The sequence below is a fragment of the Somniosus microcephalus genome, chromosome 28 (genome assembly GCF_052327205.1).
Source record: "Somniosus microcephalus isolate GS21.2 chromosome 28, FLI_Smic_1.0, whole genome shotgun sequence".
NCBI lineage: Eukaryota > Metazoa > Chordata > Chondrichthyes > Squaliformes > Somniosidae > Somniosus > Somniosus microcephalus.
The window spans coordinates 23,845,883-23,868,605 of record NC_141014.1 but is presented as its reverse complement, the minus strand read 5'-3'; the positions used below and the strand labels follow the sequence as shown (position 1 = coordinate 23,868,605).

The 22,723-nt window shown below is 42.3% G+C and overlaps 1 protein-coding gene across 12 annotated transcripts in view; it reads right to left on the bottom strand.

Moving 5' to 3' along the window:
* LOC147099439 (activating transcription factor 7-interacting protein 1-like) overlaps positions 1-22,723 on the bottom strand; it is a 212,057-nt gene that overhangs the window by 51,039 nt on the left and 138,295 nt on the right. For 5 of the 12 annotated variants that reach the window (XM_085969590.1, XM_085969593.1, XM_085969594.1 and 2 more), the window contains one exon: positions 1,838-1,953. In XM_085969590.1, the coding sequence (XP_085825716.1) occupies positions 1,838-1,953 (116 nt within the window). Of the gene's footprint in view, positions 1-1,837; positions 1,954-9,925; positions 12,527-17,980; positions 20,249-22,723 lie in introns of those variants that run through there. The other 7 variants (XM_085969596.1, XM_085969597.1, XM_085969598.1 and 4 more) reach the window with 4 other exon arrangements.

Sequence of the window (22,723 nt, the reverse complement as noted above, 5' to 3'; positions counted from 1 at the left end):
GGGTCACACCCAAATGCTGATTGGGCTTTCTGAAGCCGACTGATCTGCTGTGTGTTTCCACTTTATATTTCAGAGTTCTTCTTACCTCTTAAAAGATTTTTTAAAAAAACGACACAGTCAAGCCTACAGTAGTGTAATACATAAAGCAGCACTATTCCCTGTAAATCAAGTGGATCAAGGTCTTTGCAGTGAAAGTACCAGAGATGGTAATGAATTGTTTCAACACTGTTGTATTTCTTAAGAGTGGGTGAAGGATTCAGATGATAAATCAAGCTTTACTCTTGCAGTTTGTTATCTGAACTCGCTCGCTGCCCATATATTCTCTATACAGTAATAGCAGTCCACGTGCTGACACTGCCATTTAGTGTAATACTTCCGTGTCAGGCAGTACACAAAACACGTGGATACAAGAAACAACTTTTGACACTTTTCTCTTTCTTTCTCCTCGCACCAACCTCCACCACCCCCCCACCCTCCAAATCATCTATTCCTACTCTTACAGTGCATTCACACTACAAGTTTAGTGTCAGTGTCAAATACATCTTCAGCTTTGCACTGACCCTAAACTTGTGGAATGCAAATTGGGTGTCAAGGCCTGAACTAACTTCTAAGTGTAGTGAGGCCTTTCAGGGAGCCTCATTGCACTTCGCTCCGATCCCCCCGCCGCCCCCCACTCCAAAAGTTGCATTTACCCAAAACTGTATTGAAGATTCCCATCAACACTACAGCTGTTAATGTAAACACAGCCTTAATTCCCACGGGGAGGAATTAGATGGATGGTGGCAGGAGAAACATCGCTTCTTTTTAAATATAAAGTATACAGTTTTATAGCTTCACCGGTGTCTTGGTCCATAAATCGGAAATTAAATTTTCCCAAAATGCCGAGTAAATATAAATCAACATTGCTGTTTCAATTAGTTCAAATGCTAGTGAAACAAGAGTTCAAAATTTGTTTTGGATTTGTGGCCGTAAGCCTTTCTCGATCAGAATTTCAAAAACAATTAAGTTAATTTTGTTGTTTTGATGAAGAATTCAGCTTTAAAAATATTATATAATAAAGCATACATCACACTGCAAATACCTTACTAAGGACTCTACTTACAGGAGATAAACTTCAAGGTTATAAAACCCAACAGAGCCTCCTGAAATACAGATTGTGAAGCTCACTGCCAGTTTCCCATACTCCTTCTCAGAGTCTGACACAGCTGCTTCACTGTACCAAGACCCCTCCCGCCCGCCATCACACCAGTGATGTGCAATTATCAGTCTCTGGCCTCCGATTTTTACATTCTCCTCAGGCTCTGGATACCTTCACGCTCCAACACCTCTTAACTCTGACAGAAACTGCCTCGTTGGCACCCTGCCCTACCCTTCTCAAAACCCGGATAACCCTCAGGCCTGCTGACGAGGAGTCCAGCATCATTCGCCGAAGCTCTCTGCAAGGGGTGGATGCGGGGATTTACACCGTGGCAGGTTGCCTTGGCATACATACGCATGCGAATTTACACTTTAATCAGTGACATTACAGCAGCTGGCAAAAATGTTCTGTCTGCGGCTGCACGAATGAACTTTCATGAACAGCCACTTTTGGCACTTTGCAGTGCTGACCTTTGAGTGAATAACTTTTTAATTTACACTCTCAGAAATTCCCGTTCGCACTTTATTTGGTGCAGCTGTCGGGTGTTTAAAGTTCCTATTTTTAATCGACACCAAAGGCTAGTGCCAACTCGGAGACTTGCCGAGCACATTTCATTTACCCAGCAAAAATCAATTTTTAATGCCCTTGAACGCACGGATGTGCAAAGTTTAAACTGAATAAACGGAAGAGCCTCCTTACCTGCGACACTGCACACTACCAGAAGCACCAAGAGGAGGGTTGTAGGATTTGCTGGGAGAGACAGGTTGAGTAGGCTGGGGTCCAGATGGTTGCTGAGACATTGAGATGGAAATACTCTGGACAAAACAAAAAAAAAGTATTAAGAATGGAGGTGCCAAAATGGACAAACACTTTCAACAACACAATGGCCCCAAGAGTCAAACTCAGCAGCTTCAGGAACATCAACACAGTTCATTTTTCAAAAATGTATCCCATTTATCTTGAAACAGAGCCCATTTAATGCTGCAGACAACCATAATTCAGCTGCCTACATGTAGCTGGAATTGAACACATGCAGTCTTGGTACAATTGGACCTTCAATGAACAGCCATTTTCATATTTGCAATTCTGGCCTTCAATAAATGTCAAATATTTCTGCACCTTCCACCTGTCTTTTATCTGTCAGGTTTTCAAACTTCATTTTAATGGATGCCAAAGGCTATGCTAAAATAGAAAAGATTTCTCTATAGTTTTTAGCATTTTCCACTTATACAAGAATACAAATCTCAGTGGTAAATTGGGACGAGAGGGAGAGCAACATGCTTGAACTCCATGCCTGATGCATTCTGCTGAGAAATAAGACTGCGTCACAATAAAGACATTGGCAATGTGCTGATATAGATTACAACGGCAGACAATGTTGCTGGCGGTGAAGAACTGGGAATGGTTAGTAGGTGTGAGGAGAAAAGGGTAGGAGTGCTATAAATAGATATGCATGCAAACACAACTGTTTTTCCTAACAATATTAGCGTCTCTTTACAAATAAAAAAAAAAATCACTAGCCAACTGGTTAGTCAATTGTTATACACCTTCATTTGAATTCAGCTGAAAAAGAGAGATGAGAATTTAATACCAGTTTAAAACACACAGTATAGTCGAGCGAGGAAATGTGCTATTCTTTCACGTGTAAAAAAATCCACTAAGAGGACACAATTGAGTCACGATCTTTCTCCCGAGTGAAAGAATGCTGGTGATGTACTCGATGCTACTATATTCTTTCCCCTTCCCTAGTACATCTATAACTGGCATTTGGGCACATCCAGTAACATGCTGTAAACACAATTTCACTGCAACTGACTTCAGACGTCAACTCCCAAATATAGGCAATTTAAACACTAGACCACAGCGAGAGTTATAGACAGGGTCTCTTATGTAGTGGGTGGAGTTTAATCTTGCAGACTGGGTGCCCACTGATCACACAGATTGCACGTTTAAGATTCTGCCCAAAGATGTATTATAGGGGTTTTTCTTTCTCTTTGATACTTTAACTACCAGCATCGATACCAAATTATTAGTTACTTTGAGACATAAACGGTCATGCGGTGTGTGAATATACATTACAGCTCTCAGTGCACTCAGGTCTCACTAAAGATACTTTCATTTCCAAACGTATATTATGCACAATTAGAACTGATTAAGGGGCAAGCATGCCTTCTAAGAATTATAGGATGCCATGACTTGTTAATAATTCCCTGCTCAGAGCAGCAGCAACATAAAGCAGAACCATGAGATGTACAAGATTAGGATAAAACAGACAAGCACTTTGAACCAGACCTGCATAACAGGATACAGAGCTAAACACCAAGATTTTCTATTACTTACTCATCAAGTGATCCAAAACTTCCAACAAGATACTATACTGCAAATCTGACAACTATGCGTAATTCTGGCAGGTGAACAATTCCAGAGACTTTGATTCTAATACAGATGTAGAGCCAGTGCCCATTTATTACTAGGGTCCACACACTTTCATCACGTGAATAAGCCTTGAAGTATTCTCTACAGCAGTGGTTTTCAAACTGGGGTCTGTGAGACGATCCTAGGAGGCCCCAGAGATCATCAGATTTCTATCAAGCGGTCATCAGATTTCAGCATTTGGCTTATCATGTTACTTCTGTTGCTGTACACCAATTAAAATTAAAATATTTCCTGCAATGAGAGCCAATGTTCATCTTTGGCTAGCTTACTGTCTTTTGAAAGGAATTACAGGGAGTCCCCAGGAGCATGTCCATACATGCTGGGGGGGCCCCCGCACAGAAAAGTTTGAACAATACTTCTATAGTAGCTGTAAGCGCTCAGGTTAAGAACAAATTTGGATTTGGTAAAGATTTGCTCCAATTTTCATTTTAATGCATAAATATTTTATCGCGAACCAGTTGATTTGTAGCATTTCACATGGGAAGTCGAGACTAAGTGTAGTCTTCAGGTGGAAGCAGGGGTAGAGGGCTGGGGATAATTGGACAAGAGTGTGCAGATATAATTCTGCCCCCATTTTAAAATCATACATTCGGCCTTTATTTTTATATTTCCATCATAAATTCCTATGTGCACATTTATAATGGAACTGTCCATGTCAACTTATCACTGTAATTATACCCTCCGGCCAGTGGTGGCGCTGCAAGAGTGTAATTACAGCAAGTAACAGACAAGTTTACATTATAAATTTCTATGGCCACATTTATCACAGTAAAGTGGTTGGGAAGTGTGCCCAGACAGAAATTTAAAAAAAATACAAATATCTAGATCTATCCATGAGAAGGGGACATGCAATACAGTTTATATCCCACAGCTGGGCTAATATGATTAGTTACCAAGGAATTGAACAGTACTATAGTCAAGCTCTACAAGTGGGATTATAAAACCCTTATCCAATCGCTGCACATTATGTATTTGGTTTGTAACTCTTGATAATTAAAGGATAAAAATCTCAAGAGCAAACTACACAGATGAGGACTGGGGACTGCTTCTGGTGGCATCACTGCTTTCCTCTCCACGCTATCAATTTTCAACTCTGATGCCATAAATGAGGGAAGCTATTTCCAGCTGACATCATGTGTGGTATAAACACTATACATCACATAGCGAGAGAGAAGCACGGCATGGAAAAACCCGAGCACCATCACATCACCATTACCAGAGGGGGGCAAAAATAACCAACTCCACAGCTTTGCTCGTCATTAATCTTGAATTAGGAGCACGGAGAATGCAAGAAAATGTTGATGGGGAAGAACTGCACAGGAACAGTGCAACTCAATAAACATGCAGGGAAAGGAGAACCAAGATTGTGAATGTATATATCCTCCAATTCGACCCCCAATCTGAACAGACGACAGTTAATGCCGATTGGAATGAGCCCTTGAGCTGCATTCTTGTGGTTTAGACCGTCATCCATCACTTTGATTATATCAGAAGTGTGTTGGGGCTATATTATTCTGTATACTATGTCCAGTATCATTCTATAACCAAGCTTTTCTTGGGGAAATTGCTGTATCACATCAAAATTGCATTCAAGAAAATTGATTCCTACTGAACATTTTTCAGATAGCAGAGTGAACAAAATGTTGAGCAGTTTATAAAGCCAAAGGAAACCCATAGAGGACCAAATTTACACTGATTCCATGCAACAGTGGGAGTTAATGCTCCACGGTGTTTAGGAGCTAAACGCATTCTTTAACGAGCCACATTACTTTAATGTGCCGCGTAGATATTTATAGAAGCAATAACATAGGGTATCAGATTAGCAGTCGATAGGAATCAAAAAATGTTTACTGGTGCAATTTTATGCCCAATATGGAGCTTCAAAGCTCAGTCCTTCAGTATTTTTGCTGCTAATCCTGAAGGACTGAATATCAAAGCTCTGTATTTGACATAAAACAGCAGCATACACATGATTTAAAAAATCATATTGACCTCTCCCTTGTACATATCTCCTTTCAGCATTATTTCCCCAGCTATAAATAGCCTGCACTTTCAGAATATAAATCAACTTTCCATATGTATAGGCAGTTTCAGCTGTGTCCATTCTTAGAAGACATGGTTAACTACAAAGGAATTAGATTAATACCAAGTCTGGGGATGGAGAGAGAGAGAGACACACTTCCACGGTTAGATCAAGATACCTGTACATATGTAACCTGGACCAGAGATGAAAACTACTCCATTTAATGCAACACTTTCAAATCATTTCCTCTGCCACTTGATGGTACTTCTGAGCTTTTAGAATGATAAAATATGTGATGTAGACGTTTCTATGTAAAGTGATTAAATGTCTATGGATTATTTAAAATCTCACGGTCAAAGTTACTTTATTGTAATATAATCTTGGAACTTTCCCCAATGAGCAGTACTGAATAGGGTCACTATTATTTGTTGGTATTTAAATAGCTCTACCCAATAGCATGAGGTAGCCTCAGCATACATAGATGGGAATATGAATTCAGCTTCTGAAAGAAAAAGGCCAGTGCCTAATGTACAATCTTAACATGACATGGGAACTTAGACCGCTGTTTTTAATCAGGTGGGAAATCACTCTCCACCCCTCCGTGCTTGCACAACCCAACGCATCATTCATTGCTTTCTGCATCACACAGACAGTTCTTAATAGTCAGCAGTATAAAGTAACAAGTGTATCCTGATCATTTAATCGCATAATCTTAATTGTTGTTAAATTAATGGCGTCCGTCACTCTTCATTACCCTGCTTTATTTGTACAAGCTGATACTATGTAGAAATCATTCGCCCTCAGTCAGCTCTGCAGAACTGACACCATGAATAGGTACCGTGTGTTGTAAAGAGCGTTTTTCACTAATTACTGAAGCTTACTGTTGCACATAATGGAGCTCTACAGTATCAAATGACAATCAAGAGCACTAAGTAGCATCTTTTATAACACTTATTATGCAGCAATTCAGTATACACACACCCTTACTACTGATTAAAGCCAAAACTAAAAAGCAGCTTCAAGCAAGTGAAATTTGTATCTTTTTATGAAAAATAATTACAAATGGCAAGGAGGTGGAGAAACCTGTGGCACTGGAATAATCCTCTCTCCACAAACTCCACACTGATGATTTCTGCCCAGCCAGCGCAACCTCACGTAACACGGACTACTAATCTACAAGCCAAGTCATTATCCATTTATATGAGCAAATTATATACTTCAGAAATCCAACCCCTGTACAAAAGTATGTTCTTTTACCTTGTAGTTATACCCCCTCTAAAACAGCCTTTGCAGCACCTTCAAAGCATGCATTTGTATCGTATTCAACAAGATCCTGCCAAGTATTTCCTGCTGACAACTGGCTTGACAAGAGTTTGAGAAGCATGCAATCTCATACGAGCACAAGGCTCCACAAAGTAGTCATGCTTTAATTCCCATTGACCAAGAGTAGATGACTCACCTTTTGGCACAGCATGCCTTTTATTCTTTGAATTAAAGTTACTCTCTACATATCATGGCTATGGGGTCATCACAGCAACAAGAATCACTTGGTAAGAGCTAAACCATTCACTTCACTCATTATCATGTGACTATTATTCTTCTGCACTTGGACAAGTTCAGTTCTTCCGAGGATGCGGCATTAATTGGCTGGGTTTCCTCTATCTCAGTACCAGTGTGAAAAACTCATTTGTTACTGCAGACTTTTAAGTACCTCAATACCAAGTATCTGAATAACAACTGTGATTAGTGGAAGGTTGGAAAGGGCCCTCAAATTGTTTTGGTCACAATGATCTTGACACCTTTACCTGGTTGCTAGAATCTGAGAGGAGCAGGAAATGCTACATGACTAGCCATTCCGCTCGTAGATTATAGTCTTCCGAGGACCCATCCAAATTCTCTGAGAATTTAGGTCAGCCCATGTTTTTCCAAATGTATTCTCCAGCTGAAGGAGGAGAACTGGTGCGAGTTGGCCGGTGATTCCATGGCCCGAGGTTGAACAATTCCAACTGCTTCTGAAAGCCAGAAAACACTGCTCTGGGAGCAGTACAAGTGCCAGGAGTCTGCAGTCTATGCCCGATGAATGAGATATCCATGGGAGTTACAGCTGGACACCACTGAATGAGAACTGCTGCTGTCCGAAGGGCCGGTCTTGAAGCTTTCCCCTCATTTAGGTGAAAAGAAAAAGACTTGCATTTATATAGCGCCTTTTACGACCTCAGGATGTGCATCACAGTCAATGAAGTATTGAAGTGTAGTCACAGTTGTAATGTAAAGAAAAAAAATTCTCAATGTTGTAAAGTAGGAAACGCAGCAGCCAATGTGTGTGCAGCAAGGCCCCACAAATAGCAATGCGATAATGACCAGATAATCGGTTTTAGTGATGCTGGTTGGGGGATAAATGTTGGCCAAAACACGAGGGAGAATTCCCCTGCTCTTCTTTTATGTCCCTCTGAGAGGGACGACGTGGCCTCGGTTTAACATCTCATCCGAAAGACAGGACCTCCGACCGTGCAACACTCCCTCAGTACTGCACTGGAGTGTCAGCCTGGATTATGTTCAAGTCTATGGAGTGGGACTTGAACCCACAACCTACTGACTCAAAGGCGAGAGTGCTACCACTGATTCATGGCTGACACCGTAGGTAGGAACATGAAGGTTGTTCTTTTCATGTTCTGATGTGAAAAAGGTTACAAGCTTATACTGGTAGCAAAAGAAATGCTCACGTGAAACCAAGAGAATTCGTTGTGTATTTGGAGGATTCAAAAGGTGATGACAATCCTCGAAGTACCATCAAAATTATATTCTTATCCACAAGTTAGTGGCTTGACATCACTGGATGATCTGAATAGAGAGTAAACAGCTGTTGAAACATTGTGCGCTTGGCTGGTCAGCTTTTGCCTTGTGGCGATGTTAGTCCTGCTGAGTATTTCCTGCTTATGACTAGAGAATAATTGGCTTGTCAGAGTTCGAGAAGCATGCAATTCATACTAGCACAAGGCTCCACAAAGTAGTCATGCTATTTTTTTGTTTCTGGGATGTGGGCATCACTGGCATGGCCAGCATTTATTGCCCATCCCTAATTGCCCTTGAGAAGGTGGTGGTGAGCCACTTTCTTGAACCACTGCAGTCTGTGTGGTGAAGGTACTCCCACAGTGCTGTTACTGAAGGAGTTCCAGAATTGTGACCAGCGACGATAAAGGAACAGCGATTTATTTTCAAGTCAAGATGGTGTGTAACTTGGTGGGGAATTTGCAGGTGGTGGTGGTCCCATGCACCTGCTGCCCTTGTCCTTCCAGGTGGTAGAGGTCACGGGTTTTGGAGGTGCTGCCGAAGAAGCCTTGGTGAGTTGCTGCAGTGCATCTTTTAGATGGTGCACCGGTGGTGGAGGGAGTGAATGTTTAGGGTGGTGGATGGGGTGCCAATCAAGCGGGTTGCTTTGTCCTGGATGGTGTCGAGCTTCTTGAGTGTTGTTGGAGCTGCACTCATCCAGGCAAGAGGAGAATATTCCATCACATTGCTGACTTGTGCCTTGTAGATAGATGGTGGAAAGGCTTTGGGGAATCAGGAGGTGAGACACCCACCGCAGAATATCCAGCCTCTGATCTGCTCTTGTTGCCACAGTATGTGTGTGGCTAGTCCAGTTAAGTTTCTGGTCAATGGTGACCCCCCAGGATGTTGATGGTGGGGTATTCGGCGATGGTAATGCCGTTGAATGTCAAGGATAAGTGGTTAGATTCTTGCTTCTTGGAGATAGTCATTGCCTGGTACTTGTGTGGCGCTCTTAAGTTACTCTCTACATACCATAGGTATGGGGTCATCATAGCAACAAGAATCATTTGCAGAGCTAAACCCTTCACATCTTCACAATCATGTGACTATTGCTCTTCCGCACTTGGAAAAGTCTAGTTCTTCGGAGGATGCTGCATCGATGCACAAATGCAATTCGGATGTGAAGCTTCAGGGCTCTCAGTCTTTTATGTACAAGAGTGCTTTGGGGAAGAAGCCTTGGAATAGTTTTCACGGTTTGGCATTTTTTGGGAAAAAAACTTGCAAGGAGTTTTGCAGAAAGCTAATACTGATCAAAAGCAGATCCACAATCAATGCCTAAGCTAGGAATGACAAAGGCAGCCTGAAAGACAGAGGTCTGTGGAGTCTGACTGTCTAAAGATGAGTCTTCGAGAAAACTGGACTTTGCTGCAATGATCCAACATCTTAGTTGGAACTCGACAGATCCCGAGCCGTTACAGTCCCACTGGATCCATTGAGTTTTCATTGAGCATGGAAGACTAAACTAGTTCCAGTTCCAAACTAATTCCAGTTAAACCTACTGACAATGCCCTGAAGAAAAGTGGCTTGGGAATCCTGAACAACCAGCTGGTCATGGTATTTCCTACCATTAGGAAAAGCCACTTTGAATAAGATCGCAATCTTGGCACTGAACTCTTTGGAGACTTGTCCTGACGGGCATCACCGCAATATTCAATATTTCATCGATTTTCTGAGGATGAGGATATCAACTCCCTGCTAATCAGATTCGGCATTCTCAGGAAACAGGACCCCATCTGCCATTCAGGGAGATGCGACTGATATATTAATGGTAGTGGGTTCAGCTTAGACTAGCTGCCATAATTAAAGTCTTGATAAGAATATTTGCAGTCGTGTGTGTGCATGGGCATCTGAGCCTACTATTCCAATGCTAAGGAAAATATACTACAGGAAACTTTGGTTTATCCGGAGGTTAACTGTCCGGAATGCTCGAACCACCGGCAAAAATCAGGAGCCGTTTCGTTAGGTCTTTTTTCTCAACAGTCAAGCTCTGCAAGGTCTCGCTGAAGCTGTTGCTAAGCTACAGAGACGCTTGCAAGGTACGGCCGACTGTTTAGAAGCTGTTGCTAAGCAACAGGGTTTGTTGCCAGATACAGAGCTCAAAATCTCCGTATGTTTCAACATTAGCGCTGGTTTGTCCGGCAGTTTTGATGGGACGGCAACAGCTCGGTCCTGTCAGTGCCGGATAGCACAAAGTTTCCTGTACTTACTGAACTGCCACTGTCCTTTATTGCCATGTCATGGAAGCCCCTGTTGCCTCTGGTAATTGTCCACCGACTTAGTCCTGCACTCCAGCAAAATAAAATCAGAGACAAACATCAATAATTCTAACCCCATGTTCTCTGAAGATGGAGAGGTTGTCCAATCAGTGTTCTCATTGCTGTCCCTAGGAGCCTAAGCTCAACAGAAGGGGTACAAAGTTGCTTCTTTGCAGAAAGGCAATACTCTATTGCACCGATGCTTGACGATTTCAGTCTCTTGAGCCATTGGGAATTTCCTTTACTTTTAGGTAATTCATGTTGTGGAAATCTGAAGGAAAGGCTCAATTAGGAGTGATAATCCAATATGACTTATTGTAGAAGAGAGGAGGGTTTTCAGAGTGGGGGGATTGAAACAGCACCGAAGAATGCCACAAAGAATGAGGAAGTGACTTAGCTCTGTTCAAAAAGTCTCAGAAGAATGAGGTATCTGCATTTCCTTGTCCTATTAGTATGCCAACAGTACCCATGTTCCATGGAGGGCAGAAAATGATTCGAGCATCACATTCATCTTTATCGCCTCAATGGCAAAAGTCGAGAGAAGTTAAACGTTTAGCAATGTAGCTGACCTGCAGTGAAACCAGAAATGCCAACAGCGGATTTTTAAACAGAACTGTTGGGGTCACAGAGAGGGGAACTGTAGGAAGGAAGGGACGAGGGATTTGCAACATGCACCACCTCCTAAAGCATTCCCAATCAAGATTCTTCAAGATGGTTCCTGTCTGTGTATAAAAAAAAATACATGATTGTAGAAGTATTGAGACAGGGAGCTAGAGCAACTATTGAACAGAATGGATGAATAAAAGCAAAACTGGGAGAACTACTCTTCAACAGGCACAGCTAACCGAACATAAACACTTGGAAATTATAAGTCATTATTCACTTTTTACAGCTAGAGCTTGCACAGAAACACCATGAAGTAAAAGACCAATCTTTTCTCAAAACTATTGCAGTAAGAGGAATGACGCAAGTTAACAAAGACATATTCATTTTGATAGGCAAATCGGAATAAAATCCAATGGACCATATTGTTAGGCTTTAATCATTTTTTAATTATATGAGGACACAGGCTAACAATGTTATTAAAATTTAGTTTCTTATTAGACGTGAAATCTCCAAAAATCAAAGGACAAAAAAATAACTTAGTGTTACTGACAACCACACACACACACACGAGAATCAATTAATAGCATAACAAGAGAAAAGAAAGTGCTTTGAAAGAATCATCTTGCAAACTTACTGAAACATCTTACACTGAAGACGAGTGCAAAATACTACTTTAAAATGTTTGCATTGTCCCCAGCCTCCCTCTCCACTCCCCAGTTCTTGCAGCCTCTTCCAGGTTGGAGGTTAAGTAAGGAACTTCAACACAAATACTGCTGTGTACTGAGAAATCAGGAGGCACACCACATTTTCCCCCTCGTCAGTTTATTGTTTTATATTCTTACAATCTAATATGACGGGAGTCTTTTTGCACTACTGGAAGATTTTAGCAGCACAATAGGATGACGTTGCTGCAACTTTGACAGAAGACATTGGTAATGTTGAAGGTGTACCACAAGGCAGTTCAACCTTCACCAATCCTTCCTGGGTCGTAAGCACTGCTTCTGGCTGGGTGACTATGTTCACTGCTTCTTGTGCACAAGCACTTTGCTGTCGCAAGGAAGAAGTTGACTGTGAACAAGCTGGGATCTTCTTCAAAGGGTTTGGAGGCTGCAAACAGTCAGACACTGCCTTCATTTGAGTCTTTTTGTAGGACATCATTGCATTACTGCCATTTCCCATTCGTTCCTTAATTAGCTCTTCATCAAAGCCGCGACTGTGAAGGGCAGCTACACTGCTGACCTACAACAAAATGAATACACACAAAAAAGAAAAATAAGCCTGTGTAGATGAACAAGTCACTGGGGTTGTGCAGACAGGCTGGATTTCGGATATTGGTCGTTAAGATTTTCTCATTTGAGGACCACCGAGGCATTGTTGATTTAAACTGCGTCAGAATGGATTTCCTTCTTACAATTTGGGCTTTTTGAAATTGGGGTGAATTCAATTAAGACTTGGAAGGTTACTGCAGAGTAGCGGCACTTTTGGTTTGGTAGAATGAATGCAATGCCCCACTGGTCTGCCATACCACAAACTGGGAGAGCCACCTAGGAAATCCAAACCTTTAATGCATCCCCCAATACAACAAAGGGTTTACAAAAACAATAGCAGCAACAGGATTACCCAAAATTTGCAAGTAAGGATCCACACCCCACCAGAGAAATAAACATTTTGCCAAAATATCTCAAGTAGTGAATTCCTGTTAATATCATGTTGACTTGAGTAAACTAAAAGGGGACACAAATGCAACAGTGTGAAGTGACAGTAACAGGATTTCACCAATACAATAGATTTCCCTCAGAGATACATCCAACACATCCTAAATTCACTGAACAGCGAGTCAGATCACCTTTGCAATGACCCGTCATTGCAGTTTTGTGGAGCTTAAACTGTCATCTAGCACTGACAAAAAAAAACCCCCAAGTTTGTGAAAACTAAGTACAAAGTGAATGTGCCAGGTAGATAAAAAAGTGACCTAAAAAAAATGGACACAAGGGAAGATGTAAAAACTGGGATTAAAAGTGACTAAATAGAATTTCATTTAGGGACAAGGGAAACAGCATGAAGGCTTTATTGTGGGTAACCCAAGGGCACAGATATATTCAGCATTTAATTCAAAATTTCATAAAAACAACAAGGCCCAAAAAGTATGCCGTGGCATCACTTTCATTCCGAATTTTTGGGGTTTGCCAATTCAAATTCTATAATAACAACAGTGTTGCATCTAAGTTAATAACATCATATTCTACTCTCGTGTGTTTAGTAGCAGGAAGGTCCTTGAATCTGGTCAATATAAATTGAGTGTTTGATCCAGTCTGTTTTCAATTACATTGTCTTGCTGCAACATTACAATCTGCACACCAGTGCAGCAAGTCCAATTGTTTGCAGGCCCAATGAAGCCACAACTAATGGATTTCTACCACAGTGCAAGACAATTTTGTCCTTACAACTCCAATTTGACTATTGAGCTTTTTTTTGTTAAACACAAATCCATTTGGAATTTGACAATCACATCAGTGCTCCCAGAAAGCCTAAACAACTCTGTGAAAGCCACACAATGCAGTCAAAAATCACCATCATAGAAAGGGAAAACAAAATATTAAAACACTGCAGAATTTACCAATAGTTGACACAAAAAAATCTCTTCAGTAACTTGAATGCTAAAGGGCCATCAACAAGAGTCCCGTTCTCCCGCCCCACCCCCAAAATAAGGAAAAACATATTTCCGAGAAATAGTTGCATGCTTGGTTACACTGATTAAATCTTCCCAAGTCAATTGGCGCTGGTCAATTATATATACAAAGTTATGAGCTGGAGCTTGGGATTGAGAGAGTTTGAATTCTCTCAGTGGACAACTTTGTGTTATTCAATAAAAGTGTCGGTACAATTCTATTCAGAGAAATGTCAACCATTTCTGTTGTTGAATGTTTTGGTCCAAGGTGAATTAAATTGTGTTTTGTAACAAACACACAAAAGGCCAGCCTCCTCCATAATGCCATTTCTGTGGGTTGGACAATAATGCGGAGATATACACATGCTTAAAAAAGAGTGTGCCTGTGGGCTTATGGGCATGCTACAATTGGTGTTGCTTGCTGGTAGCCAAGTGGGAAACTTCTGGTAGAATTTCAGTTTTGCTAATTACGATCTTAGCCACTTGGACAATGTTGCTGTCCACAGATTATAACAACAGCTTAGCAACCGATTGGTCAATCCTGCTCATCCAATCTGGTTCATTATGCTAGTTTAAAAAAAACCCAGATAGTAATAGCGATAGCCACTCGGAAAAGAGTTCAGTCGGGTGCAGTGTCTGTGTGGTCATTTCCTATCAGAAAATTTCATAGTTGGGGTGGGGAAGCAAGAGGATGAAGGAAGTTACATAGATGGTTGTTTACATCATTACTGACTGGCGATAAACAGTATGAAAAGGGCTGGGGTCTATCACAGTATTATAGTGAGGGCTTATTGTACACATAGTTATGATGGGCAATTTATCAGAGACAGAGATGCGCAGACAGCACCCGGCATTTTTTAATTTAGTCGCACTAGCCAGGAGAATGTGGTGCAGCCCACTTCAGACCAACTTTGTTGAGATCAAATACTAAGATCAAAGTTCGCTGCCACTTTAGTATATAACCAACATGACTACAGATGCATTATTTTAACATGGTTAAACCCTGGGGGAAAATCCTTTGGCAATTTGGATGATGATCTCAAGGCTCCATTGTATTATCAATAAACCACCAGTACCAAGTATTAAAGATATTTTTTTTGAAGGTCAAATGACAAAGTTTCCCTCAAGTTCTGATTCGAACGCTAATGGTCATTGTAAACGAAAATACAAATCCACAAAGTGGAAGTTAAATCGCTTGAGTTTCAAAAAAATATAAACAATTGAAGTGTTGGTGTGCTTTGAATTTTATTCTGTATGGATAAACATTTAGGTCTGGAAATATTAAACTATGAAAATAAAGGGATCAGCCACAGTTTAACATGCAAGAGCACGCAGTTAGTGAGGGCATGTAACCTGTACCGTCAGATTAAGTAAACTGCCTTCACCTACAAATGCTTAGTATCTTCAGTCACACTATACTGCCTGAGAAACCGAACAATGTTGAAATATTAAGGTTCTCAGGCTTTGCATAAGCCTTCCGCTTCAGTACTAGAGGCCTTCTGTGAGCTATGGTACGGTGGCACGGTGGTTAGCACTGTTGCCTCACAGCGCCAGGGACCCGGGTTCGAATCCGGCCTCGGGTGACTGTCTGTGTGGAGTTTGCACATTCTCCCTGTGTTTGCGTGGGTTTCCTCCGGGTGCTCCGGTTTCCTCCCACAGTCCAAAGATGTGCAGGTTAGGTTGATTGGCTATGATAAAAAAAAAATTGACCCTTAGTGTTAGGGGGATTAAATACGTGGGGTTACGGGGATAGGGTGGGATATGTGTAGGGATTACAGGGATCGGGTGGGATATGTGTCGGTGCAGGCTCGATGGGCCGAAATGGCCTCTATCTGCACTGTGGGTTTCTGTGATTCTGTGAACAGTGAAGGATCTGCTCGGGTTGGAAGGCAGATATAGTGGGTCTTCCAACTTATTCAACAGGTCACATCTTGAACACAGTAAGAGTGTGGGTGATAAATGACCTTGCAGCCCACTGAAGCTCATCTCTTTAGCACCCCAACTGCCCCATCCTGCTGCATTTGGAAAGCCCGTTTCCTTCTCCTACCTTGCCTGGCAGTTTATCCCAGAATTTATCACCCTTTGTAAACATGTTCTTCCTAATACCAGTTTTAAAATTATACCTCCCCATTCAAGCTCATGTCCTCTGGTCCTATGAACCCATTCTGCTTTAAACAGAATTCTGGGTTTAATATTTTACATAACTCTGAGGTTCCCTCTTTAAACATCTGTAAAGTTTGACCAGAATAAGTCAGAACCCAAATTTTCATTTGTTGAAAATGTATTCTTTTGGCAAAGTTAAGCAAATTCTTCATTAAATTTCTGAATACATTGCAAGAAATGCAATCTAACAGAGAATCCACTTTGGACCTTAATATAGTGAGCCCATTTAAAAAGATCCTTGCCAGTCAAAAATTAGAATCTCATAGAATCATAGAATGGTTACAGCACAGGAGGCCATTTGGCCCATCCCAGCTCCCTGCAAGAGCACTTCAGCTCGTCCCAGTCCCCTGCCCTTTCCCCGTAGCCCTGCAAATTTTTTTCCTTCAGGGACTTATCCAATTCCCTTTTGAAATCTGAAAACTTTTGCTGCTAAGAGGCAGTGGCTGCACATAGGATAGGTTTACAATAATGCTTAATGCAATGATCAAAGAGGGACTCAATCTGTCAACTTTGAATTAATCTAGCTGCCCTGTCAACGTTGCCCTCACCTACTGAAATCGCATTCACTAGAAACTGCCGCAGTAACAGACACAATCGATGGATGGCTCACACACACCTGTGTAAATCACTGTGTACTCAAAACCTAACATGTGAAAAGCTCACTGGGAGGAAATAGGATCAGGTTTGTAATCTAGCTGGTTGTATATGAATCTGGGGTTGCAACATTGATATTCTGAGTTGATTCTCTGAAATGATGTCATACACTTAAATAAGTCCACATTCTCACTGAAGCAAAGTGCACAAAATTCTGTTCGGAATCTTGATAAGTCTCATCCCAGCTGAAATAATCTCAAAGAAATCTGGCTACCACGGTGTATTGGAAAGACTTCCTCACCCTGCCCCCACACTCCCCTCTGCATCGACAACCATCATCTCCTCATTGTGGAAGCAGGCAGTAATTACACAGGTATCATCTCTCCAGCGATCAACCGTGCCTGTTACTAGAGTAAATTTACTTCTGGCTGGACACAAGCTGTACAAATCAATTCCAATAAGATCTTAACCTCAATGCTTGAAGGTGCCCTGATCCACTTGCAGCACAATCTCAACAGGATCCTCATTTATAATCAACGTCCTTTAGCTTTATGAAGTTGGTCTCTCAGGGCTTCACCGTTTTAGACAACTATGCATTATTTTTTGGTGGGAAGTTCACAGAAAAGCAGATGGCATGTGGTAGAATTTCAGCCTATTGGTTGCAAATTCAAGCTCCAGGGCTGCCCGTCATTAACCATGCTGCAGCTGGGCGAGACTCCTGAACCACTGGAAGGAAGGAGCACGGTGCAGAAATGAGCATTCCTAGTGGAAAGGTGTTTGGGGGGGGGGGGGGGGGGAAACGGGAAGAGTAGACGAATGACATCATCTGACAGCCTGCTTGTATATAACCTCCCACTGGATAATCTTGGGTCGCACTGAAGGCATTCCTTGGAAATTTGCAGCCTAAGTCTGAATCTGGCCTATGAGCAGAAGTAGCAAAGTTGTGGGAGGCAGAAAAACCAGCGATCGGGGTTAAAATGGGCAACGAAAAAAAAGGGGCAGAGGTAATAAAATGAAATACAAAACGGTACGATACAACTTTTTAAAATTGTTCTTCCAGTTCACAATTGTGTAAAAACCTAGGCTTTGTCACTTGACCTTTAAAAATAGCAAGAATGCAGGAGACAGTAATTTAGCATTAAAAAAAGTGCCTGTGCTGGGTTAACTTCTACACAGGCTGTTAAATGCATTAAAATGCATAGTATAGATAATAGGAAGTAAAATGTCTCTTGTCTTTGCAACAATAATAAAACACGGTTTATACTTACCCTTCCAGATTGGCCAGTGTGGCGTCCTGAAATGTCACCCGCATCACAGATTTCTTTGGAGTAGCGCTCCAGGGTGTGAACTCCTATCGCCTGCTGGCAGAACTCCAGCCGTCCGGGAAGTGGGCGCCGGTAAAACGGACCGTCGCTGGGGACCATGCTGAGGTAGCGACGGAAGACAGAAACAATACATCGCGGGTTGGACAAGTCTGCATACTGCCGAGTGTGTCCTTTAGTCCTCTGGATTCCATCTCGGTAAGGCTTTGCCACAAACTCCAAATATTCCCCAATTTCATCAGCTCCGAAGGAAAACTGATTGACCATCAATTTATTGTGCTCGGCTGCTGCGTGTACACCAAAGACTTTGCAGAGGTAGAAATAGACAGCGTAACTGTAACTTTTTGCATCTCGAAGTTGAAAAACTATTTGCCACAGTTTTTCTTCTTCTTCTTCTGTGTAAGGCTGCGCTTGTTTCCTTACAGTACCAATCCCCTGTTGTTTAAGTTGTTTCATCTGCCTATCAAGGACAGTCCGAAACTCGGAATACTCCACGTTATATTTGTTAAAGAAATCAATGTCCAGTCGCTTGCAGGTTTCACGCAAGTATCGCAAGATGGAGCAGCACAGGAGACGGAGAGAATTAGGTGGGTAAAATGATCCATCTTGCCGACGGACTTCCTCCACAAAGTGGCACAACCAGAAATTCAGTTCATCGTGACTTATTTCATGAGACAGTATTGGCACATAAAGGAATGACTCATCGCATTTCATACTATTTTCCATGAGGTAGTTATTCCGGTTTTTAGCCCACTCATCCCAAGCTCGAACGCCCCAGGCTGTGGCTCTCTTTGTATTGTAGGGAATTACGCTATCTTGTATAATCACCCGTTTTCTGTTGTCCGGAACAGGCTTACAAATGTCTTTGGAGGCCCGTTTAACTGGCAGTGAAACCCGCTGCTCCACAGCAGGTCCATCAAACCCATTATAGGGAGTTCTACTCTCGTGTAACACTGTTTGTTGATTCTCTGAAGTGGGCACTCCAAACGCATTGCACAGAGTCTTATTCTCTCGAAATATTACACATGGCGTACCTGCATCAGGCTCACCAAGGACAATAGAGGGAGTCTTACTCGCATGTAGTGTTACATGTTGCTGTTCTGTACCAGGCTTTCCAGAGGTACTATTGGGGCCATTACCCTCTTGTAAAAGAACCTGCTTTTGCTTGACAAGTGTACTATCATAAACCTGTGGCTTCTCTGTAGATAACTGGACAAACATACTCTTGGAAGTTCTACTGATTCTTAATGGAGCCTCATGCTCCTTCACTATGGTGTCCCCAAATGAGTTACAGCGAGTTTGATTATCTATTAACGCAACCTGATGCTTATCTGTAGTGGATTTGTGATTAATACTTAGAGTTCTGTTATACTGTAATGGTGCTTGTTGTTTTAATGCAACAGCTTTGCCCAATTCAGCAGAAACCCTACAATCCTGCAGTGGAACTTCCTGCTTTAGCAAAGGCTTACCGGATCTATTCTCTTGTAATGCAACTTGTTGATTGTGCAATGCACTTGTTGGGTCTGATGGAGACAGAGTTCCATTATGCTGCAGTGGAGCCTGTTGCTTTAATGCAACAGGTTTGCCTGGTGATATTCGACAATCCTGCAATGGAACCTTACACTTTAAAATAGGTCTATTATGTAATGCAATTTGCTGCTTCCCGACAGCAGACTTATTATGCAGAGATCTATTGTGCTGCAATGTAATCTGTTGCTTTAATGTAACTTGCTTGTCTGGCGCAGCAGAAAATCGACAAGCACGTAATACAGCCTCTTGCTTCGCTGGAACGGCCTCAACACAATCATGGGCGGCCAGACTCTCATGCAGTGCAGCCTGTTTTTTTGTGATGGGGTTATCAAATGTATTATAGACTATTTTACTGCCGTGTATCATAACCGGTTGCCTGTTTGCAACAGGTTTAGCAAGCATTTCAGATGGAGCTCTACGGTTGTGTAATGAACTCTGTCGTTTCTTTGTAACAGGCTTGTGAAAAGTAATATAGACCATCCTATTATCTTGAAATAGAACCCCTCTTTTTTCCACAGCAGGTTGGCTGCATGTATTCCAAGAAATCCTACTATTCTGCAGTGGAACCTGTTCCGTTTGCACAGTGGACTTGCCAAACTGGTGTTTCTCATTTTTCTTTGCCAACTTGAACTTCTCTTTGTTGCTCAAATCAAATTGCATTTCTGGTTGAAAAGGTGCAGGAATCTGAGACAAAGAAACAGAAGAACCTGCCAGTAAAGCCAGTGAACCTTCTTCAAAATTTAGGGCAAGACAAATATGATTAAATTGTTTTTGGGTTTGAATTGATCCAATGAACAACTGACTTTTTTGGGTGGTGGCAGAAGGATACAGAGAACAAACCATCTAGTAATGGAGCAGAATTCATCACTACTTCAGCACCCCACCTGTAGAGTCTGGGGCAATACAGCACCTGTTAAACAATATTACAACTAGCAGTTTGTTTCACTGAATGTACAGCGCCGCCCCTGTTGAAAAGCAGTTTCCACAATAAAATGAGGGTTACAACAAAGCACTGAAACTTCAGAGCCCTGGTAATGAATCAAGGGCTGGCTCATTGTTCATTTTCAGGATCAAGGGGCATTAGTCATTTCCCACCACTCGCATCTCTATCTACAAGGTAAATCCTAATCCGATTGCACTCCTGGTTGGAAAGAATGCCCGCCCAGGATTCGGATTCCCTGACAGCTGCAAACAAAGCTTTGATATCCGTGTCAGAAGCTCAGGCCACGAATAGTGCAGGCTTGCTACAGCCACAGAGGGGAGTCTCAACCATTTGTTGCCCCCTCCGATCATAGTTGGGAATTAAATTCCATATACTATGTGCTTCTGGCGTGTATACCTCAATTATTGTCCAAAGAGTGCCCATGAATCATAAAACAGGTACATCACAACTCGTAATATACATTATCCAAACCACAACATTTTTGTAATCGTCTCTTACTCACTTTAAATACCAGCTTTATCAGAACACTGTTTCATTGGATTTAAAAAAAGAACTTTGCTCACTTACTTGAGTTAAACGGACTTGTCTCATCCTGTTCAGTGATGCCATAGCAGTGTCACTAGATGTCAACGAATGAAGGCCGTCAAGTCATTGTGACATCAATAACTTATCGATCACGGGAGGAAGAGGAGGAAAACCAGGCTGCTTTTCCATAGTCCTTACAGACTCGAGTTTAGTGCACCAGGAGTTTAACTGGGGCCTCAAGAGCACTCTAGGTTTGGCAGATCATCCAATCAAATGCTGTAACCCCCCCCACCGTGTGAATAGTCCTGAAACCGGAGATGCATTTCTCCACAGGGCACTTGGAAATCGACTCTCTGGTTTTTTTTCAACATGTTCCAACACTCACTGCAAAAACAATTCTGCACTCCTTGCAAATCTGTACAGCTACGGCAGACTGCAACTGTATAACTACAGTAATAAGTGAGGAGGGACAATCCTGATAATAAAAGGTGGTTCAACACACAGAGTTATTGTCCTGGAAATCCATCAGAGCTAAAAGTAATATGGTTCCAAAGTTCTGTTTGCGACAGCAACTCCTAAAGTTTAAATGTTATCTTTAAGTATTTGGACTCCCCATTTCCACACTTCATGTGAACCCCATCTTCGGGAGTATATAGAGGACCATATACTTCATTTTGTTAAGGAATATTTCACAAAGTATAACTATTTTTAATTTTCATAAGTAAATCAAACTACTTTATAGCATAATGCAGCCAAATTAAATTTCAACCTGAACAATGTTTTTAAAAAAAAAGTATACTGAAGCCTAATGAGGTTCATAGAAACATAGAAGATAGGAGCAGGAGTAGGAGTAGGCCATTTCGGCCCTTCGAGCCTGCTCCACCATTCAACGAGATCATGGCTGATCATCCAAACCCTAGCACCCGGCCCCTTCACTGTGCTGTTGGAAAGTTGAGGTGCTCTGCTAGCTCCCAAAATGCTGACTGGGCAGTGGGCGTGATTACTGAGCCCATACAGAATGGTGCTGGGCAATGGGTTGTGAACCCCGAGCCCATACAGAATGGTGCTGGGCAATGGGCTGTGAACCCCGGACCCATACAGAATGGTGCTGGGCAGTGGGCTGTGAACCCTGAGCCCATACAGAATGGTGCTGGGCAATGGGCTGTGAACCCCGGGCCCATACAGAATGGTGCTGGGCAATGGGCTGTGAGCCCTGAGTCCATACAGAATGGTGCTGGGCAATGGGCTGTGAACCCTGAGCCCATACAGAATGGTGCTGGGCAATGGGCCGTGAACCCCGGGCCCATACAGAATGGTGCTGGGCAATGGGCTGTGAACCCCGGGCCCATACAGAATGGTGCTGGGCAATGGGCTGTGAACCCTGAGCCCATACAGAATGGTGCTGGGCAATGGGCGTGATTATTGAGCCCATACAGAATGGTGCTGGGCAATGGGCTGTGAACCCCGGGCCCCATACAGAATGGTGCTGGGCAATGGGCGTGATTATTGAGCCCATACAGAATGGTGCTGGGCAATGGGCGTGATTATTGAGCCCATACAGAATGGTGCTGGGCAATGGGCTGTGAACCCTGAGCCCATACAGAATGGTGCTGGGCAATGGGCGTGATTATTGAGCCCATACAGAATGGTGCTGGGCAATGGGCTGTGAACCCTGGGCCCATACAGAATGG